The following is an 18,197-nucleotide window of genomic DNA, read 5'->3' on the forward strand; positions in this document are numbered from 1 at the left end:
TTTCCTGGCAAATTTTAAGAATATGATACAGTATTATTAACTATAATCACCACTATGTACATTAGATCCCCAGAACTATTCATCTTAAAGCTGGCAGTTTATACTCTTTGACCAACTTCTTATATGTCCTACATTCTCCAGTCCTTGGCCCCCAACATTCAACTCTCTGGTTCTTTGAGTTCAACTTTTCTAGAGTCCGTACATGAACGTGAAATCATACAGTATTTGTCTTTGTCTGCCTGTTTCCGCTTAACATAATGTCCTCATTTTATCTGTGCTCCTGCGAGTGGCAGAATTTTCTTCTTTCTCATGTCTGAATAATATTTCATTATATATAATTAAATATACACACACACACCACATCGAAGGCAATTATGTTCAGCTTTTTCAAGTCTTTCAAAAACATTTAACGTAGCTTTCACTTCTCTTTTTTTACTCATATTCATGAGTTTATATAATTAAATAACATCATTAAATAACAAACATAAAAGTCATAAAGAAATTTAGGAATGAACACAACTGACTCTTGACAAGCCACTAGCTGAATTAGAGGGAACAAGTGAAGATCATTGGTTAATTTGACAAGTTGGTTAAGTAGAGGTTGATAAGGAAAGCTTTGACTATGTGTGATACGCACAGGAGTGTCATATAGTCACTCACCTACTTATAGCTAGTGTTTTTATAAGTTATACCCATCTTTTAGATAGATTTATTGATCATTCATTTCCGGGGCCCTTATTGTCTTTGGATAGTCCACATTGTATTTTCCCTGTAGCTAGTGCTTGATGTGGTCAGATCATAGAGCAAGCTCATGTTGTTCTTGTCTCTCCTCCACACACAGGTACTCTGTTCCTTTTCAGTGATCAAAACCCAAATACATCTGAAATCTAACTCAAGTCCTTCCTGGTCTCCTTGACCTTCCCCAGCATTCCAGTTCACACTGAGCCATTCAAATACAGTTGACCCTAGAACAACATGGGTTTGAGCTGTGTAGGTCCACTTCTGTTCTTTTTATGATAAATACAGTACTGTACACGTATTTTCCTTATAATTTTCTTAATAACATTATCTATTTTCTAACTTACTTTATTATAAAAATAGAGAGTATAGTACTATGGAACATGCACGATATATGTTAACTGACTTAATGCTGTTGATAAGGTCAGTAGTAGGCTGTTAAGCTTTTGGGGAGTCAAGAGTTACCCATGGCTTTTTGGCTGCACAAGGATATCACCCTCACCCCCATGTTGTTCAAGGGTCAGTTGTATAACACTTGAAATATGCTATTTTGCACTGGCTTCTTACCGATCCTTAGATATATATTTCCCAATTACATTATAAACTCCCTAAGAATGGAACTGTCTTTATAGTTCCTTGGAGCCTCCTAGAATATAGCTTCTGTCATGGGTGCCCGGATGATAATTAATCATATCCCAGTTGAGTAGCCCAAGGCAGCCACCTGCTGGGTTTGATGGTACCAAGAAAAATGAATGTCCACATAAGATGAAATTGGCAATAGGCGAGGTAGTCAAAATGCCACAAGAAAGGGAATAAGACAGAAAAATATACCACCCAGTGGTTCTATGACTTCAGATAAATTACCTTTTTTCAGTGTTCACATGGGTAGAATGAGAGGCTGGACTAGATCAGTGACTCTTAAAGCTTTTGGGGTCATGATTATCTTTGAGAAACTGATAAGAAGCTAAGGACACTTTACGTAGGAACGGAAATGATGCTCACACATAAAATCTTGCATGTAATTTCTGAGAGCCCTCAGACATCTGGACCAGCTGATCTGTAAGCTATTTGATAACCAGGCTGGATGCTAACATCGCTGGTGGTGCTGCTTCTTCCCACAACAGTGAACCAGTGAGTCTCAGTGACTTGAGTCAAGTAATGGGGTTTTGCTGACTGCAGTCTATCTGCCCCATCAGACCCTTCTTCTGCTGCTGAAGCACCTTCCAAAGGCATTTGATCTCCTGGGATGTGGGACACCCAACCTTACCCTATCCTGTTATGTGGAAAAGAGTTTAAAGCGCCCACCAGGCTGGTGACTGCCCATTTTTGCCTGGGATGGCAGCACATTCCTGGTTTACTCTCCCCGCCACATGCCTTTTTGCTGATGGGGGAATTGGCAGGCCGGTGTGGTTATGAGGATTTGACTGGCAACTTTGTAGTCAGAACAGAATGATTTTCTTCAGTGGAGAAAGATAAAGCTGTTGTTTGAAGGTGATCTGACACAATCCTTTTGCCTAGTTATCTCTCTCTCAACCTCACCTTTGCACTTTTGTACATGAAGAGACTCTAAAAAACATTTAAATGCGAAACGGTGACAAAATCAGAGGCAAAATGTTAAAGGTTTTGGACTGGTATTCAATCCGCATGAGCTTTGCTCTGTCACTTGACATCATGAATTAAGTGTTAATGATTTCAATCTCTTCTTTTCTGAAAAGATAGCTTTCCTTCATTAAATGAGCAAATACAATATTTCTACCTGTAGACTGTAGCAGATATTTGCAGGTCGTCCTGGGTAAACAGTAGCACATTCTGAGAGCAGGTACATGTCATTTCCCCTATAAATGCCACCGGAAAGCTTAGCAAAGAACAGGAACGTTTTAGCTAAAGATCACATCTTTTCTGTCAACTTTTAGGTATCCCTGGTGGCTTTCCTCTGTGATGTGATTTTGTTCTAATTTGGATTTGTAAATGTGCTTCCGTCCGCTCACTGAGATTTTCTCTTTGATGACAAAGTTAGTTTATACAAGAAGTCCATCTTTGGGGAAAGGATATCAAGAAAGAGAAATGAGCCCTGCTTCCTCCAGTGAGCACGCCCCATGGCCGCTGCTTCTCCAAACAGATGAATTCTTATGGGACGTGGGCCCCACAGACTCCTTGTTTGCGTGGTGAGCTTGAGGAAACATCTTTGATGGGGCTTAAGGACTCCATTTGGGTTTTAATTCCTGCCAGTGAGAAATGAGGCAAGCACACATTCGAGAAATCCATGGATCATCCAGGCATCTCCTTTCAGCAAAATAAGGCTCTACTTCCTTGCCTGATAAGTTGTTTATGAAGGATAAACATCACTCTTTTGCTTTCTGCCTTCCCCTAAATATCTGTGAGCAGAGGCATTTAACGATCGAACAACTGAGAAGTGGTCAGGAAGCAAGCTAAAGGATGGAAAATAGCCTGCCCAACCACGATTGCCCCAAGTTTTCTTTTCCTTTTTTTTTTTTAATTAACATATAATGTATTATTTGTTTCAGGGGTACAGGTCTGTGATTCATCTGTCTCACACAACTCACAGGGCTCCCCATAGCACATACCATGCCCACTGTCCATCACTCTGCCTCCCACTCCCCTCCCACTCCCCTCTCCTCTAGCAACCCTCCGGAGTCTCTTATGGTTTATCTTCCTCTCTGGTTTTGTCTTGTTTCATTTTCCCTTCTTTCCGCTATAATCCTCTGTCTTATTTCTCAAATTCCTCATATCAGTGAGATCATATGATAATTGTCTTTCTCTGATTGACTTATTTCATTTAACATAATGCCCTCTAGTTCCATCCACATTGTTGCAAGTGGCAAGATTTCATTTTTGATGGCCATGTAATATTCCAACATATATATCATATGTTATATGATATATATCATGCCATATAATTGACATATGATATAATCATAAATCTATATATGATATATATGATATATATCATATACATTCCATCATATATATATATATATGATATGTACATATGTGTGTGTGTATGTGTATATATCTTACATCTTCTTTATCCATTCATCTGTCAATGGACATCTCAGCTCTTTTCACAGTTTGGCTATTGTGGACATTGCTGCTGTAAACACTGGGGTGCACATGCCCTTTTGAATCACTACATTTGTATCTTTGGGGTAAATACCCAGTAGTGCAATTGCTGGGTCATAGGGTAGCTCTGTTTTTAACTTTTTGAGGAACCTCCATGCTGTTTTCTAGAGTGGCTACACCAGCCCTAAGTTTTCATCCAGTATCAAGGATCTTCTTAATCCAGCCTTTCCCTCTCCGCCCATGTTGGTCTCACCATTTATCAGCTGTGTGAACTTGGGCAGGTTACTTACTCATTTAATGCCTCAGTTTCCTCTGTAAAAATAAGAGAGAGGTGTTTAATATTAGTATCTCCTGCATGGATACTGTGAACAAGACTGGTTCTTTACAAGCACTTGACAAATGTAGCTATTCTTAGCTGTGATCACAAAACACCCGCTCGATTAGACCCTTGAGACCATCCCACAGCCATGTACCATCATTCCCAAGTTTTTTTCTTTTCTTTTCTTTTTTGAAATTATTTATTTATTTATTTGACAGAGAGAGAGAGAGAGAAAGAGAGCGAGAGCGTACAAGCAGAGGTAGAGGGAGAAACAGGCTTCTTCCTGATCAGGGAGCCCGATGTGGGGCTCGATCCCAGGACCCTGGGACCATGACCTGAGCCAAAGGCAGAAGCTTAACTGACTGAGCCACTCAGGCAGTCCCCAAGTTTCGTTCTTGAGTTCTTATTACCTGGGGTGCTCTTCTCCCTGCTGGGATACTGCCCTATAGAGCAGCACTATCAAGTAGAAACTTAATAAAGACCCTATGTGAAATTGGAAGTTTTCTAATAGTGGCATTAAAGAGACAATAAGAAAAAAGTGAAATTAATTTTAATAACATATGTTTTAACCCTCTGAATCTAAAATATTATCCTCACAACGTGTGATCAGTAAGATATTTTACATTCTTTTTCTTCCTTTGAAATCCAACGTATGCATTACACTCGTGGCCCATCTCACTCGTTCAGATGAACTGTATTTCACGGGCTGACTCACCCTGGGGCTAGGGGCACTGTACTGGTGCACACAGGTATAGAGTAATAAGCAGGTGACCTGGGGTGGTCTACTCGCTCGGTGATGTGGGTAAGTCCCCTAAATAATGGCCAAAGTATGCCAAGTGTTTACCACATGATGCCAGGCACTCTGCTGAGGATATAGGCTCATTTAATCTTCTTGACAGTCTTCTTGGATAAGTACTTTCATTACTTAGAGAAGTTCAGTAGCAGCTGGTAAGTAGGAGAGGCAGGATTTGAGTGGCTTTCTCCGACCACAGCGTTTGTACCCCTTACCCTCTGCTGATTGCCTGCCAGGTGGGAGCCCTAGGCGAGGGTCTGCATTCTCCATTGGGTTTTTAGAAGAACGTATGAAAGTTCAGCGAGTTGGCACAGTTGTACAATTTCATTAAGCACAAGAATGGCCGTGACCCATCTTCTTGGGTTTTCCCATGGAAGTTCATGCAATTAGTCACCCTGTAAAACTTGCATTTGTTTACTTTGTGCACAGATTGTGAATAGATGGAATCTGTGCCCTCCTGACCCCTGGGAATGGGGACGGTTAGGGGAAGGTTTGTTTATGAAACATCTGGAAGGCAAAAGTCCTTGAGAATGAACTCCTGTGTGCGGATCTTTTCACCATAGTCAAGCCCATGCCGAGGAAAAACAGATGATCTTGAAACCGTGCTTTAAACTGACCCTAAAAACGATCTACTTGCTTTTATTGGCAGGGACCTAATAATTAGGACCTATGGTTTAAAATCAAGATGACTTTTAGATAGGAGAGTTAACTTGCTGCTAAAGTCTGTATGTGGTCAGTTTACATGGCCGGCAAGCTGCCCTTCCCTTTTGCTCCTCCTGAATTACTGCTTCTTGTTTTGTTTTTATAATCAATAAAGGCCAGATTTGGATATGAGTTGGACCTTAATCCAAGAGCAGATCCAGATGGACTCCATGGTTATCAAGGGCCTGGATCCGGATACCAGCTATCAGTTCGCAGTGAGGGCTGTGAACGCCCACGGACGTGGCCCCCGCAGCCAGCCCAGCGACACCATCAGGACCTTCTGTGAGTACCTTGGCTCTTCGGGAGGACAGACGTAGCTGCTTTGCTGAGGTTGCCTGATGAGGACCCGCCTGCCTGGGGTCTCTTAGTGCCTTGCAGAGGGACAGCCCGCCCTGAGGTTATCTTCAGCTTTTCCTGCTTTTGTGCTTTTCCCAGCACTTTGGAAGTTCGAGGCTTTCCACAGGGACATGGGCTGTTTCTATGTACAGGAGGTCAGCAGAAGGTTTATTTCTGCCTTGTCCTTGGGGAGTTCAAGGTCAGCGTTCTTTCACAATTATAGAACAAACCACATACCAAGATGATGTGTGGCCTCCCCCCACCACCTGGCCTTTGCATCTTTTGAGAAAATGGGTTCATCTGGAGAAAAAAAAAAATAATGCTCTCAGACTACTCGGGGCTAGCGTTCATCTCCATAACCAAGGACACTCAAGTTAAATCAGTCCCGTGGAATGATAGGGAGAATTGAAGTCACTGGTGCGCTGGCGTGTAGCTGGGGGTCCTCCTGTGGCAAAGGTTCCTGTTTGTCATAATGCCTCCCTGGGGGGGCTCGAGGAAGCTTGGGCCACTGGCTGTCATATCACTCAGGGATTTTGTGAAAATTCAGCTTCTGATTATGGTCTGGGGTTGAAGAAGTTCCTGCAGGATTCAGGTAAGAACCACAAGTCAACTACTTAGACCACCTGGTCAACCCTGGCTTAGAAATCTTTGTGTTTTGGAAATGGGGGCACAGTGACAGTGACGGAAACTTAGAGCACTGTGGTGGGGAGGTCTGAGAACTGGAATGTTGGCACTGTTTTGTTTGAAAACTCTGTAATCTTTTAGTTTTAACAACAAATTCCTCCCAGTTCCTATGTCTAAAGATCCCTGCTGCTACTTCAGGTCCTCTTCACCTGGAGAGGAACTCTCAGAAAAGAAGCCGACCTTCATTTGGTTTTCTTTCCCTTCCCCTATGTTCATCTGTTTTGTTTGGTAAATTCCACATATGAGTGAAATCATGCTGTTTGTCTTTTTCTGCCTGACTTAGTTCACTTAGCATAATTCTCTCTAGTTGTTGCAAATGGCAATATTCATTCTTTTTTATGGCTGTGTAATATTCTATTCTAGTCTATATATTATATATGCCACATCTTCTTTATCCACTCATCTGTCTATGGATATCTGGGCTCTTTCCATATTTTGGCTGTTGTGGACATTCCTGCATAAATATTGGGGTACAGGTGCCCCTTCAGATCAGTATGTTTACATCTTCTGAATCATATCTAGTAGTGCAATTGCTGGGTCTATATATAGGGGAGCTCTATTTTTTAAATTTTTGAGGAGCCTCCATACTGTTTTCCAGAGTGACTGTACCAGTTTACAATCCTATCAACAGTGTAAGAGGGTTCCTTTCTCTGCCTCCTTGCCAACATCTATTGTTTCATGAGGTGAAATCAGAGAGGGAGATGAACCATAAGAGACTCTTAATCATAAGAAACAAACTGAGGGTTGCTGGAGGGGAGGAGCGTGGGGTAAAGGGGTAACTGGGTGATGGGCATTAAGGAGGGCACGTGATGGAGTGAGCACTGGGCATTATATGCAACTGATGAATCACTAAATTCTACCCCTGAAAATAATACACTGTATGTTAATTAAATTGATATTAAATTAAAAAAAAAAAAAAGAAAAGAAGCCTACCTAACCCTGCCAGTTGCTTTCTACTGGCCAGCACAGAGCCCTGTTTTTACTGGTTAGTCAGTCTCAATAAGCTCCTCCCCATCCTCACACAGCATCCGCATGGCTCATGGCCAAGGCCATGGCTGTTTCCAGGGATGCAGATTCACCACGTTCCCCAAGTCCTAGCAATTTTGGCTTTTCTGAAAACAAAACAAAATAAAACCAAAACAAAAAACCTGTACCCTAACCTTGAATTTCAGGGCTTCTTCCTTCATATTGAATTGTTGGGGGTCATGGGGCTTGGCGAGGCCACCCCACACACGTATGCACACACACACTCTCTCATGCACTCATACACTCATACATACACAGTAACTATCATTACCCACCAGTTGTTTCATGCTCCTTCTTCTTTAGGATTTAGAAGCTAAAACTTCCCCAATTATATGACAAGGGATAGAGGGCCTTCTTTCCAGAAAAAATGTTAGTGATTCTATTTCAAATCCAGGAAGGATCTCCTTTCACTCTTGCTGGATGAGATTCTTGCTATCATCTTTGGCTCAGCTTTGGAGTGTGTGGCCAAAATGGGGGCAGCCGTGGCTGGAGCGGGACCCAGGATCTGCCTATGTTTCAACATGTGCAGTCTTCCTTTCTGCATCAAGGGCGAGCAGGTGCTCTGTGTTCTCTGTGCAGTGTACTCCCCACCCACCGCTTCCCCAATGTCCAGTTTCTCGCTCCTGTCTTGTGAGCTGCCCCATGCTCTTTTCCTCTGTGCTTTCTTGTATGTCCTTCTCCACATAGACAAGGAGACAGAAGGATGAGATGTGACCACTTGTGCTGATCCCTGGTGTGGGTGTGGAGGCTGCATGCAGTCCTAGAAGGGGACAGAGGTTGGGATGCCTCTTAAGCTTTTTTTTTTTTTTTTTTAAGAGGGAGGCGCCTGGGTGGCTGAGTGGGTTAAGCCTCTGCCTTCAACTCAGGTCATGATCTCAGGGTCCTGGGATCGAGCCCCGCATCAGGCTCCCTGCTCAGCGGGAGCCTGCTTCCCCCTCTCTCTCTGCCTGCCTCTCTGCCTACTTTCTCTCTCTCAAATAAATAAATAAAATCTTAAAAAAAAAAAAAAAAAAGAAACACTGGTCTGGGCTTACAGTTTCTGATGCTTATTTCCCTCGGGTGGGTGGCAGCTTTGTGAATGAAGTGGGATAAGGCTTGTAAAATTGCTTCACAGATACATAACGTTACGTTCCGATTGGTCTCCTGTGTGAACTAAGACTATATCGTTGCAAAGTAATTATGGGTCGGGGTGGGGGCTGATTCAGTGAGAACTCTCAACTATGAAATATTCTGAAATAAATAAAATTTAACTGTGTTTTACATATATACAGCTACTCAAATCAGGAAAACAGAAATAGAATTGATTAGAGGGTTGGTTTCAGGAAGGCATGAAATACCATAAGTGGTATTTCAGTTGGGATTTTTTTCCTCATGATTGCTTCAAATATTTTAGAAAACCCTGTATTCTGCCACATTCACACTTCTTATTTTGCTATTAGTTTAGATTATTAATTTCCCAAACCCATATATAAGATAACCTAGTTACCAATTAGCACTTATCTGAATGAAAATAAATTCTCAATTTCAGAGCTACCATTGAAAAAACCTCCCATGAGCCAGGCACTGCGCTGAGCACATTACTTAGGAAATTCCATGCTAATTCTTTTGGTTTTTTAAATTTATTTACTTATTTGAGAGACCGAAAGAGAACGTGCAGAGAGGATGGGGGGGCCCGGGGTGGGGAGCGGCTTGAGTGACGAGCCTGATGCGGGGCTTGATCTCACAACTCCAAGATGGTGACCTGAGCCAAACCAAGAGTCAGCATTTCACCGACTGAGCCACTCAGCTGCCCCTCGATGTTCATTCTCACAGAAGCGCTGTGCTGGAGGAATAGTATCCCTTTTTATTTTTTTATTATTCTTTTTCACTATTTTTTAAAATTAACATATAATGTATTCTTTGTTTCAGGGCACAGGTCTGTGATTCAGTGGTTTTACACAGGTCACAGCACTCACCATAGCAAAATACCCCTTATAAATTTTTAAAAATCGAGTCTTTGAAAGGTTCCATATTTTGCCAAGAATAGTCATTGAAAGGCAGGATTTGAACTCAAGCTTAGCTGACTGCAAAGCCACTTCCCTGAGCCAGATTCAAATCAAAGGAGGTTCTTACTTTTCTACTGCAAAGTAGTGTGAGCACAGAAGGGTCAGCAATTAAAAAAAGAAATAGTTCTTGTGGCATCTATGGACTAAGGACGTTTGCCGGCACAGAACAAATCTGTAGAATTTTTTTTTTTAACTTGTGAGGTATATGGTACATACAAAAATGGGAATAAAACATACAGGCAGGCCTGAAATCCACTGGGAATCATCAGCATTGACAGCCGGCAGCCCTTCTCATCGGTTAGAACCCAAGCCAGTGGTGAAATATTTTGAAGGCCACCTTGAAGGGATTTGTGAGACCCGTATTTGTGCCTGCTGGGGAGTCCCCAGTCCTCATCGCCCCTCCTCCTCCTCCTTACCTCAGGGTCCTTCTCACAGGGGTGTTTTCTTGGTGTATGTAGTACCTTCTTTGCTTCCTCAATGGTGAACTTCAGAACAGAATGTTCACGCTGACCACCAAGGTGGAGAGTGCCCACCGGGAATCCTTCAGACCCCACCCTGGACGCCACCACGGGTTGGGCCCCTCTGTGGCTTCCTTTAGGTCTGCACACACCTCCTTTCCTACGGAGACATACCATCTCAGCTCTACTGACAGGGCTTTGACTTCCCCCGACCTGTTAATGTCAGACCCTGTTAGCCCCATCACTGCTCAGAGGGGCCCTTGGTGGCTCTCAGTTGCTAGTGTGTGTGGTCAGTGAAAGCTGGGGCCCAGTGTTCTCCTTCCTTGGTGCTCACCCGGAGTGAGGAAGAGCAAAGGTGTGATGGCTTCTCTGACATGGTGCCCGGTGTGCCCAACTTACACATCATATCTCAGCTCTACCAAGTTACAAGTAGAATGGGGAGAAAATACCAAGATGTTTCAGGATTCAGGGACTCTAACGAGAAATAGAATCATTTTGGTGACCTTGAGTAACAGTGATGCTCCCCTGTATTTACGTCCATCCTCTCCTTGGTGACACATATCAGGGCCTCTTCTGTTCCCCTGAGGAAATGCAAACACAAGGTCACGGTCTGCCACTCCTTACCCCATCCTGCTCATTTTTTTTTTTCTTCAAGAAAGAAATACCAACAACATTATCATTTGCTTTATTGCTTGGTGGTGTGCTTTCCCCCTGAGATTTATCTCAGAAAGTACCCGGTCAGAGCAGGGGGCTCTGTGGAGCCTCAAGGACACAGGCACACATGTGTGACTTTGTAGGACACGTGTTGGCCCCATCTGGTGGCCACTTATTGGCTGGGATCCAGGCTTAGCTGGGTTGAGAAGGATAGAAAGAGTAAAAGAGGGCACAAACTGGGGATAATGGAAATGGTAGAAGTAAAAAGCCAAATTTTTTCTTTCGTTTTCCCAAAGACAGATGAAAGGGAATGAAAGAGAACTCACATGCTTGGCCAACTGTAGGGTTACATAACCTTTGCTGGAATTGGAATTTGGTCCGACCACCCTCGGCCACTTAATTTCTCATGTTCTATCTTCGTTATTTAGTCAGAGAAAGAACCAGTAAGTTCTTCACTGCCATGCACGTAGTATTGTCAGGGCTGTCCCAGGGGAAGGTTCTATTTTGTTCCTCAGAAATGCCATTTTGTTCTTAACTGCCATGAGGCTTTTGTACCCACTGTTTCCTCTGCCTGGAACGCTCTCTCCCAGACCTTTCCCTGACTGCTGCTTGTACCCCTCTAGCTCAACTGTCCCTTCCTCAGACAGGCTTCACTGCACTCTCCTTCACCTCAGCCCCATTCCTGCTGTAATTTCCCCAGAGCACTTTCACTGCCTGAAGCCATTGTGGTCTCTGCATCCCTCTTCTAGGATAAGCTTCGTAGTGGACTTGGAATGCCTTGCTCAAGGTTGTGTCCCCAACACACTGTACCAAGTAGGTGCTCCATAAATATTTATCAAGTATGTGAATAACTAAATGTGACTTCAGACGAGAGCCCAGGACTACTTTGGAGGCTGGAAACTTTCTACCGCCACTGTCTGGGGAATTGAAGAGCAGATGGAGGAGAAAGGGAGTCTAGAAACCCACCAGGTTTCCCCATTAGCAAGGTTCACAGGAAAAGTCCAACTCCAGAATTGCAATGTGTCACAGAAAAGAAAAAGTAGAGTAGAGGGAGGGAGGGAGGGAGGAGGGGGGAGGGAAGTAAGAGAGCAAAATCTGGGAGTTTACGTTCAAGACACTAAAGGATGGAAAAGAAGCCTTGGAGAGAGAGTCCAGTGATCGAAAGTGCACAAGTTGCTAATAGGGGGTGAGGAAGGGAGAGACATTTTCTGACCAAACCCATGTTACTCCTGTGTTCTTTCTCGATCGTTAGAATAAGCTTTAACATTTCTATGCTAAATTTAAGTGCATTTTTCCTTTGGTTTTAGGTAATCTAATTATGGTTTTAGACCTTCAGAGATTGCTAGGAAGGTATGAGATGTCCAGTATGGGTTTGGTTTTCGCCACACGCTTCCCCCAACCCTCCACCCTCCATTTACTACAGTAGTTGGAGAAACATGTTGTCCCATACCTAGCCACAAAACAGATTTCCTTTATCCCCAGTCACTAGTAAGGGCTCCTATTTGGTAGCAATGCCTTGAACTAGCTCCAACAGTGAACAGAGGGGAAGCGAGTGGAGACAGAAGGTAGTGGCAGGCACCAGGGATGTGTAGGAAGCAGACAGGAGGGGTCTGGAAGCAGCTTCTCCCCAAATCCCCGTGACTTCTATGTACAGCCTACCGCCTCTTTTGGTCAGTGCCTATGAAAAATCCTCACCAACCCTTGAAAGTTCCTCACTGCCCCCAAATACTGTACCTTTAGATGGAGCAGAATCTCCATCTAAACATCTAACAGAATCTGTTAGGCATGTCTGGATCTGAGTGCCAGAACCATTCTCTTATCACCTTGCTGTAAGAACTCAGGAATGTCACTGAAACTCTCTGGGCCTCTGTGTCCTCATCTCTAAAATGGGCACAATAATGTCAGGGGTAGATAATGTTTCCCACTTCTAAAGACCATTTTGAGGGAACACATGTGAAACAGAGAGAGATTATGACATCTACCCACTTTTCAAGATGAAGGAGATGTTGGTAAGTGTTTCTTCCATGCATAATTACTGAACGTGTAACTGACCAGGGGATCGCCTACCGGTCTCTCACTTTTCCTTTAAGACTCCATACCCTGAGTTCTGCTTCTGGGACTTGAGGGCATTAGAATGTCAGAACTCAGAAACAAAGGTTCAGAGACAAAAACTGTCCTGACAGAGTGGAAGAATAGAAGAGACTACAAGAGTTAGGTCACATAGAATCATTAAGATGGATTTGGTTGGTTGGTTGGTTGGTTGGTTGGTTGGTTGGTTGGTTGGTTTTAAAAGATTGCAGATTTAAAAGACATCAGATAATGAAAACTGCAAGGCACAATGAACTTTGCTAACAAAATTTCATCTCTCTCACCACTCAGGCAAGAAGAGAGAGAAAGGGGGGGGGACCCTCATAGTTATAATACTGTACCTTTCACTCTTATTTGCTTGTTTTTAACCTCCCCAAAGTTAGCCATTTACTTAGACAGGGGTGAGCAGATTTTTCTGTAAAGGGCAAGGTAGTAAATATTTTGAGATTTCTGAGTTCACTTTTGCTGTTGTAGTGTGAAAGCAACCATAGACAATAAAAAATATGTGTGGTTGTGTTCCAATAAAACTTTATCAGTGGGCATGGGAAATTGAATTTCATGTCATTTTCCTATGTGACAAAATATTTTTTCAACCCTTTTTTCAGTCATTTAAGAAAGGAAAAACCACATAACTTGTGTACTATTAAAAGGATTAAAGAAGATGATTTAGGTGATACAAGCAAACTGTATTTAACACTTCGCGAATTGAGCAGTCTCTCTTCTCTAGGCTCCAGAAAGCTGCAGAATGGGGTGGGAGGCAGGAAGCTTCTGAAGGATAAAGAATGAACAGCAGGAAGAGAAAAATAGAAAATGAATCAGGAAGGAGATAAGCATAGAACTCAGAGCTGGCTTGGGTGTTCAAGCTCGCCCTCCTGGACATACCACGTTTCTAGTCAAGAGGGGCATTTACAAGGGACTCAGAAGATACCTAGGTCGCTGTTTGCTGATGTGCTAACCCTGGCAGAAATGACCCCATCTTGGGCCTAGAAATTTCTTTCGTCAATATAAAAACAGATTTGGCTGGAGGGCCATAGTTTGCTGACCTCTGTGGTATATATTACTGGGGTCCCCCCCCATATTTTAGGAGACTGTCCAGGAAATTTGGAGAATCTACTTGGTAGCAATTTTGTCAAACTTGGAAAGAATTCATTTGTGCATACTAATGAAATTGTCTCGATGGAAATTGAATTTCCCCATGAAATTTAATTTTAATTTTCATATAAAAATTCTGAAACAGATAAGAGCCCCAGAGAGCCCGCCACCTAGGTGCATTTGGGCAGGTCTGTGCTGCTGTCCAGGGAGAGCAAGAAAGCTGAGGAAGTTTGTTCGGCTGGGTGCTGCTCCCTGAGCTTGGGTTCGGCCTATAAATTGGTGAGCTTCTTGGATGCATAAATCTTTAGAATGTAAGAGGGAGAGAGGGACTGGGAGGAAGAACAAATCATTTGTTTCCCTCATAGCCTAAATAAATCTGCATTTTAAGTGGGCAGTCTGTGCATAAACATAATTCAGAACGGGATTTTCCGTTCAGGTGCCCTCAGCGGTAATCGCTCCATTGATTAGCTAATGCCTCGATGCATGTAAATCTGAGGGGTGCCCATGTACACAGCTTTATTGGTTCTAAAGGGAATCATTCACTTTGCTGTTTAAATACCTGCTACCTTGTAATCATTCTTCTGAGGCCTCTGTACCTTCTGCAGTTCCATACGTTTGCTTAGAATCACTACGCAGATGTTTTACCCCCTCTGGCTCACTAAGGAAGAGAAACTAAAACAAATGAGAAGAAAATAGAATTTTCCAAAGAAGAGTCACTTGTGATGTTCTCGTTTAGGTCAGCTGCTACTCCGGCCACACTGTGAGCAGCGAGGTACTCTGTATTGAGCTCTGTGTCGATGGATTTTGAAGCATTCAAATATGGAAGTAATACGCAAATATTCTTCACTATTTTTCCTTTTGTTTCCTTCTGTGTCCTTATGACCCGTTTTGTTCTTTCTTTTGTATTCCTTACTTCATGGTTAAACATTCCCTATTTCCTTTGGAGCACTTCTTGCTTTTACACAATTCTCCACCAGGATTGTCTCTTACCTTCAAAATCCCTGAGTCACTGACGTTCTTCTGTGGGAGAGGAGGCCCGTGAAATCATCCGGATGCAGGGACAGACACAGAGGAGGGACCCGGTGCGTAATGGCTGGGTTTGATGGATCGCGTCTGATGGTACAAGCAGATACAAAACAAATGTGAAAGTAAGAAGCAACTGTGGAAGGAAAGTTGACTTCTCTAATGATCTCCGACGTCAACAGGCTCCAGCAGGAAACAGAGACACAGTTGTTCCATTCGAAGTGAGTTTAGTGAAGGACTGTTTTGCAAGGAAAGCAAAGGCAAGCAATGGCCAGAACCTGGAGGCAGACAGGGAGAGCCATCCAGCAAGAGCTGTGACCTTCAGCCGTGTGTCCCGTGACAACCTCGTGGTATAGAGGTTGGAGAACAGAGACGCTGACTTCTCTCCCCCATCCTCATACCTTCCAGATGGTCAAATCACAGCTGGTGGCCTGACAGGTCAGCCTCCCAGGGCTCAGGGCAGAGTGGGGAGGAAGAGAGGAAGATGCTGGGGGACAGAAGAAAGGAATCTACCAAAAGGATTATGTAATAGTATCATCTCATATAGGAAGAGATTGTGTCCTTACACGGATTTCAATAATATAGATTATGTTTTTGCCTTTTACTCTTATTCAGAGCAGGAACCTTATCTCATTCATCTTTGCCTTTTTAACTTTTGCCTTGAACAGAGGAGATAGTCGGGTTTCACAGCCAAACTTTTGTTGGTTGAAACTTTGTAAGCTTAGAGTGGGGAAGGACTGATCTCTCGTTTTGCAGATGAGGAAACAGGTCCAGAATGACTCAACAGTCTTCTCAAGGTCACTTAGCTGCAGGCCCTGGATGAGAGTGCAGTTCGGTGATAACCTTATTTTCATCTTGATTCCTAAAGTTTGTGGGATTTCTTTTTCCTAAAGAATCAGTTCCTCCAAGTTATTTTACAATATACCGATTTGCTCCTTCAAACAAATATTTAGCGGCCTCTGCCCTAAATACTTAGGCCAGCACTGTTTCAGGTGCTGGGGGTTCAGCGGTGAACAAAACAGACAAAAAGAATCCCTGACCTTGCAGAGCTTATGTTTTAGTTAAGGCAGACAGACAATGAACAGATCAATTAAAAAAATGTAGATAGTATGTCAGATGGGATAAAGGGCTATGGTGAAATGCGGAGCAGTCAAGGAGATGGGCAGTCGGAGAAGGTGGTATTTGAGTGAGAAAAATGGGGTGAATTTTCTGGGTATATGTGCTTGGCCAGTAAATCAATTGATTTATCAATTGATCTATCTGTCTACCTATCATCTATCTAATCTATCCATCAATCCACCTGGGAGAAGAGTGTTCTAGACAAATTCAGAGCCCCTGATGCAGGAGCACCCTGGGATGTTCAGAGAAGAACAAGGAGGCCTGTGTGAATGGATTAGGGGTGTTTGGGGAGATGCCTGTAAGGAGATGAGGTAATGAGGGGAGATGAGGGAAGTCATGGGTAACGGTCGATTAGGACCTTGGAGGCCATTTGACATTGCTTTTACTGGAAGGGAGGTGGGGAGACTGAGGGTTGGGGCCTTGGCCAGAGGAATGAAAAGACCTTAGGTTTCAATGACAGAACTCTTACTGGTACGTGAAGGGGCCAGAGTAAGAGCTGTGAGACCAGCCAGGGAAACCACTGCAATCATTGTCAAAGCTGAAATAGCTTTTTTTGTTGTCTTGAAATAGAAAAAGCAACCCATATCTATTATTAGAAAAAACACTCAAGCAACATTAAAAATGTAAAAAAAAAAAAATCCAAATGAAAATTCCATCTAATCTCAGCACGCAGGCATAGCAACTATTTACATAGTGATGTATGATCTTGCAGGATTTTTCTGAATCCAGTGCTGAGATCATGGTGCATATAATTTTTCTGTGTAACAAAATGCTATGCACATCTTTAAGTACCAGTGAATAGAGATCTACATCATTGATTTTAATAACCATGGTGTATTCCATTGGGAAGCTCTACCATGTGATTTAATTCTTTATTGATGGACACTTAGATTATTTCACTATTATATACAAAGATGGGCCTCCCAATAATGCCCTTACTTAGCTTTCAGCTTGGCCATGTTTCTATTTCCCCTTCTGATATCTCGATACAGCAGAGCAGGTCAGGACTGTTATCCTTTCCTTATAGATACTGATAGATGGACTCATATGTGCAGACAAGGATGGCTTCTGAGCCCTAAGACTCTCACCTGTTCTATTAGTGAGTATGTTGATAGGTAATGTACATAGTAAAGCACATTGTTCACACACACTTTTAAGACAAAACTATTTTTCAAAAGAAAAAAAAAAATCTTCCTCCTTGAAGCTCAGGTCTCATACTGGAGTTTTTGTTTCCAGCGTCTCATTCCCACCCGTGTGCTGAGCTAGAAATCTGGCAGGAAATGCCGATCAGCGCTGCTGTCTTACTCAAACCCCAGTGTCTACCATATTTAAAGAAGTAAATGTATGTCTCTTCTGGCCTAGTGCAATGTTGCTCCCATCAGTAGTCCTGGTCATCTGGTCATAAAAGGATTCCAAAGGCCAAATGTTGAAAGGCTCACAGACATGGGGGAATGATCAACCATTGCTCCTCAGGAGAAAGGAGACCTACCTACCCGGCAGATGGCGGTAGTTCACAAGTCATCCAGCAGATGGCGGGAGTCCCCAGACCTACAGAGCAGGAAGAGCCTTTGGGATCAGTTTGTAGTCCCCTGAGGTGGTGGAGACCCAGAAGAGAGAAGTTCCCTGCCCTTGCCTCTCATGATTGACTTCTTCCATAGTTAATGGTCCCAGCCAACACTGGAGAGAACAACTCATTTTACATTTGCATTTCTGCAATCGAAAGAAACTGAAATCTGCACAGAGAGCTGAGGGCTTTGTAACAACACCCTGTTTATAACCGATGCTGAGTCCTCATGGTACCAAGAACCAACCGATAGAGTGAATTTCTGAAATAAGATGAAATAAAGAGCCGTCAAATTTAGAAAGAATCAGAACAATGAAAATTACAAGAGTGAGAGATAAAAAGGGCTATGAACAACTTGAAGTCAGGCCTTTTTTGCTTTTGTTTTTTGGTGTTTTGCTTCATATATCACCGTTGGTAATTATGTTAAGTCTTGAGGATGCTCGAGACAGTAAAGAACTTAGTTTCTGAATCTACA

General features: G+C 43.0%; 1 protein-coding gene across 1 annotated transcript in view; it reads left to right on the plus strand.

Annotated features, from left to right (window-relative positions):
* The window catches only part of EGFLAM (EGF like, fibronectin type III and laminin G domains), a 178,282-nt gene that overhangs the window by 89,809 nt on the left and 70,276 nt on the right, over nucleotides 1-18,197 (plus strand). Inside the window, exon 7 of the mRNA XM_032851352.1 lies at nucleotides 5,749-5,915. Within this exon, the coding sequence (XP_032707243.1) occupies nucleotides 5,749-5,915 (167 nt within the window). The remainder of the gene's footprint in view (nucleotides 1-5,748; nucleotides 5,916-18,197) is intronic.

This window comes from Lontra canadensis, unplaced genomic scaffold (genome assembly GCF_010015895.1).
Source record: "Lontra canadensis isolate GAN:19392208 unplaced genomic scaffold, GSC_riverotter_1.0 scaffold5, whole genome shotgun sequence".
NCBI classification, from domain to species: domain Eukaryota; kingdom Metazoa; phylum Chordata; class Mammalia; order Carnivora; family Mustelidae; genus Lontra; species Lontra canadensis.